This window comes from Brachyhypopomus gauderio, chromosome 3 (genome assembly GCF_052324685.1).
Source record: "Brachyhypopomus gauderio isolate BG-103 chromosome 3, BGAUD_0.2, whole genome shotgun sequence".
Taxonomy (NCBI): Eukaryota; Metazoa; Chordata; class Actinopteri; order Gymnotiformes; family Hypopomidae; genus Brachyhypopomus; species Brachyhypopomus gauderio.
Window position 1 is genome coordinate 14919039 of NC_135213.1, and position 3352 is coordinate 14922390.

Genomic DNA, 3352 nt, shown 5'->3' on the forward strand with positions numbered 1-3352 from the left:
TTGGAGTTGGCTAAATGGTTTATTAAGGGCTCTGAACAACATGTGGAAAAAGATTCTCTTGTTTGATGAGATGAAAATGTAAGTCTTTGCACAAGAACATCAAACACTATGTCAGGCAAAAAACAGAGACTACACATGACCTGGCGAACAGCATCCCTACAGTGAAGTATGGTGGTGGGAGTACCACACAGGGACAGGGAGGCTGGAGACAAGTGAAGGATGGATAAATGCAGCTCGAATAGGTCCTCCTCCAAAGTGCATGCCAAACCCAAGTCTGGATGACACCGAGTGGCCCAGTCAAAGCCCAGACTTAAACCCAGTCGAACAATTGTGGAGAGATTTGTGCAGGTCACAGATGCTCACCATCCAGTGTGACAGAGACTAAAAGGATCTGCCATGGAGAGCGTTCCCATCACAGTATCCTGTAATGCTGCTGCAAAGTACTGAATAAAGAGACTGAGATTGTTTATGAATAAGTTTTGGATTTTTTAAACGTATTTTTGAAACCCTATAAAAATATTGTTTATTGTTATTATAGGTGATTAAGGTAGGCTAATCCAGACGCTAAATGAAGTAGGCAACAAATATAGGAGTCTGAATGTATACTGAAAGCACCGTGTTTATTAAAGATATTGAACTGACTATTTGTGTTCTTTGCCTATTCACCTTTCTGTATGTAGAAATCCAGTTAAAAGGGCTTACAATGTTTCTTCACAACTGTAAGTGACTTAGCCTCAGAATCTCAACCTCTTATATTCTCTAATTAGTTTTGTGTGTGTGTTTGTGTGTAGCTTTGTGTGTCTATTGACATGTTTGGACTGGGTGCTTTAAGGGAAGAGCCTGGAGTGACAGCACTGGGAAAGTAGCATGAAGACATCAACACCGGAGCACAGGGGGAAAGGGGGTTACACAGAGCAAATGGCAGGGGCGGGGGAAAGTCCTGCTTTCTGGTTTGGTTTTCCATACGGTCACAAAAATATCAGCAATGTTTGGCTGGGATGAGGTGAGGGGTGCTGGGTCTCTGAGCAATGGAGACTCTGAGGAGGGAGGTGGGGCTGTCCCAAGCCTCTCGCCTAATAACCCTGTTTAAGCAAGAAGCAAAAAAAAAAAAAGAGATTCCAAAATTTCCATGATGTGATGTGTTGTTAATTTATTCTATTTATGTGAGTGTTGGACATTATTTCAACTGGCATTTCCTGTTTGGTAGCTCTTACCTGCCCACTGTCTCCGCCCTCCATGCCACCATGGGAATAATCAGCCTGAGGACAGAAACGAACAGACGAGGACACACACACACACACACACACACACACACACGTGAGCTCTAGTGGTCAGGCGGACCTGTTCAGCAGTCATAGCAGGCTGTTTCTCAGTGGTGCGGAGTTGCAGGGAAACAGCTGTGCTTTGGCAGATCAACACCCAGTTGGCTTTCACTACGCTACCAAACATCCGTGCAGCCCAGAAGCTTCAGTGGCACACATGCGCTGACGCAGCACAGCCCTGACACTCTCGGAGGGAAAATGTCCTCTCGTTGGGTGGAGCTGGAAGGATAGTGGCTTGTTTCTCTCCATCTGTGTGTCTCTCTCTCTCTCTCTCTCTCCCTCTCTGTCCTTGTCTCACTCTGTCCTACTGCAGTGCAGCTGGATAGTTCTGCTGAGTCACTGGAGCTGAGGGCAGAGGAGGAACAGGTCCAGACTCCCCACTTGTCTGGACCCGTATTTTGACCCCATCCCCCGTTCCGTGCCTTCGTTTATTTCTCTTCCTCCTAGGGACTCGATGCCTGAGCATGGATCACTGATTAAGAGGGCGAGGAGACTACACAGGGGCTACGTAATGACCAGAAAGCAATGGTGACATTTTCCTGATTGAGGAAATATTTTGCAGGCTGTATGTGTCCAGAGGTGCATGTCCAGTTCAGTCCATTAGTGTACAGGCAGGGATTGAGGTTAAATATGAAAAATGCAGAGAATACGAAGAAGCAAAACTCATGCATGCTCTATTCAAGCACTGAGAAAATGGTGAAAGAAAATATTATTAGATAGAATTATCATACACCAAGGTCCTGAATAAGCAGGAGGGGGTTGGTTTAGTTAAGGGAGATGGCTTTTGAGTCACTGAGAATTCATCATACTTCATAAAAACTTACCATTATGAAGACTTATGCAGGTTTGCATAAGCTTTTATTTTGGGGAAGTGTGTGTGTGGAGGAGGAGGAGGGAGGGGGGGTGATACATTTGTTGTATTTTGCATAGCAGCCTACATACTGTGCTTTGAAAGGTCAAACACATATGCTTCCCATTCCCAAACCCATTAAGTAAGCACCTCATATACAGGCTCATCCTGTTTTCAGCATGGTTGTTGAGCCATGGACAGACAGACAGAATAGATTAGTTATGTAAAACAGAACACAAGGCAAACTCTACATCATGTGCTTTATTCACTACTCTCCAAACGAGCTGAATTTAAGGACTTTAAGTACCTTAAGTCACACACAACAACAACAACAGCAGCAGCAGCAACAACATCAACAACCGTAGTGCCTTCAGTTCTGCAGGCAGTAGAATTTGGGGAGGAAAGAGTGCCATCTGCTGGAGAGTTTGAGTAAAACGCGGCAGTTAATGTATCTGCGTACTCACCGGGTTCACCATGCCAGTCGATGCGGCGACGTTCTCCACTCCCTCAACGGTCTTCTGGCCCAGATCGTTGGCGCTCGCCACCGCAGTGTCACCGACAATGTTCGCCTGCTCTGTGGTCCTGTTTGTTACTGCCGCAGGCAAAAGGAGGCGCATTCACTTCCCTCTTTCTTTCATTACAATTACAAGTTGTTTATTTTGCACCACAGTAATGTTCCCAGTTAAAACAATAGAACAGAGCCATTTTCTACTTACTTGTGGACACACCTGATACAACTCCCTCCTTTGTCTTGCTGCCTGTCATGTAGAAAAGAGGAAATATTGCTTCAGTCGTGCAGCACTCGACCTCTGAGGTGAAGTTAATGCCTCCCACCTGCCCCTGTGCTACTGTTGTAGCTTATGCTATTTCTAGCCATCCTGTGAGTTCGAATAAATCCCAGATGAATCATGTGTCGTATTTTTTCTGCTGATCTGCAGGAAAGGGTGAATTATCAAATCACATCATGATGAATGACATGTAGTGCCAACCCGAATACCCTGGCAGTGTGATTTACTCATTATAGCTGCATTGCGACTGATGTCACCCCTATCCAGTAGACATGGAAGAACTAAAATGAGTTATTAGCAAGGGAGATTATTGGCACCACTCGGTCCACAGACCTGCTTTTAAATTCCCCGCTGATTAGTTGGTGGTTATGTAACCGAAATGAACAGTGAAG

General features: G+C 45.2%; 1 protein-coding gene across 2 annotated transcripts in view; it reads right to left on the bottom strand.

Annotated features, from left to right (window-relative positions):
• sncgb (synuclein, gamma b (breast cancer-specific protein 1)) overlaps nucleotides 1-3352 on the bottom strand; it is a 6417-nt gene continuing 3065 nt past the window's right edge. The window contains exons 2-6 of one of the 2 annotated variants that reach the window (XM_076999728.1): nucleotides 2889-2930; nucleotides 2637-2764; nucleotides 2323-2340; nucleotides 1215-1259; nucleotides 1-1082 (exon numbers count right to left, since the gene is read on the bottom strand). In XM_076999728.1, coding sequence (XP_076855843.1) covers nucleotides 1074-1082; nucleotides 1215-1259; nucleotides 2323-2340; nucleotides 2637-2764; nucleotides 2889-2930 — 242 coding nt within the window. In that variant the 3' untranslated portion in view covers nucleotides 1-1073. The remainder of the gene's footprint in view (nucleotides 1083-1214; nucleotides 1260-2322; nucleotides 2341-2636; nucleotides 2765-2888; nucleotides 2931-3352) is intronic. The other variant, XM_076999729.1, reaches the window with a different exon arrangement.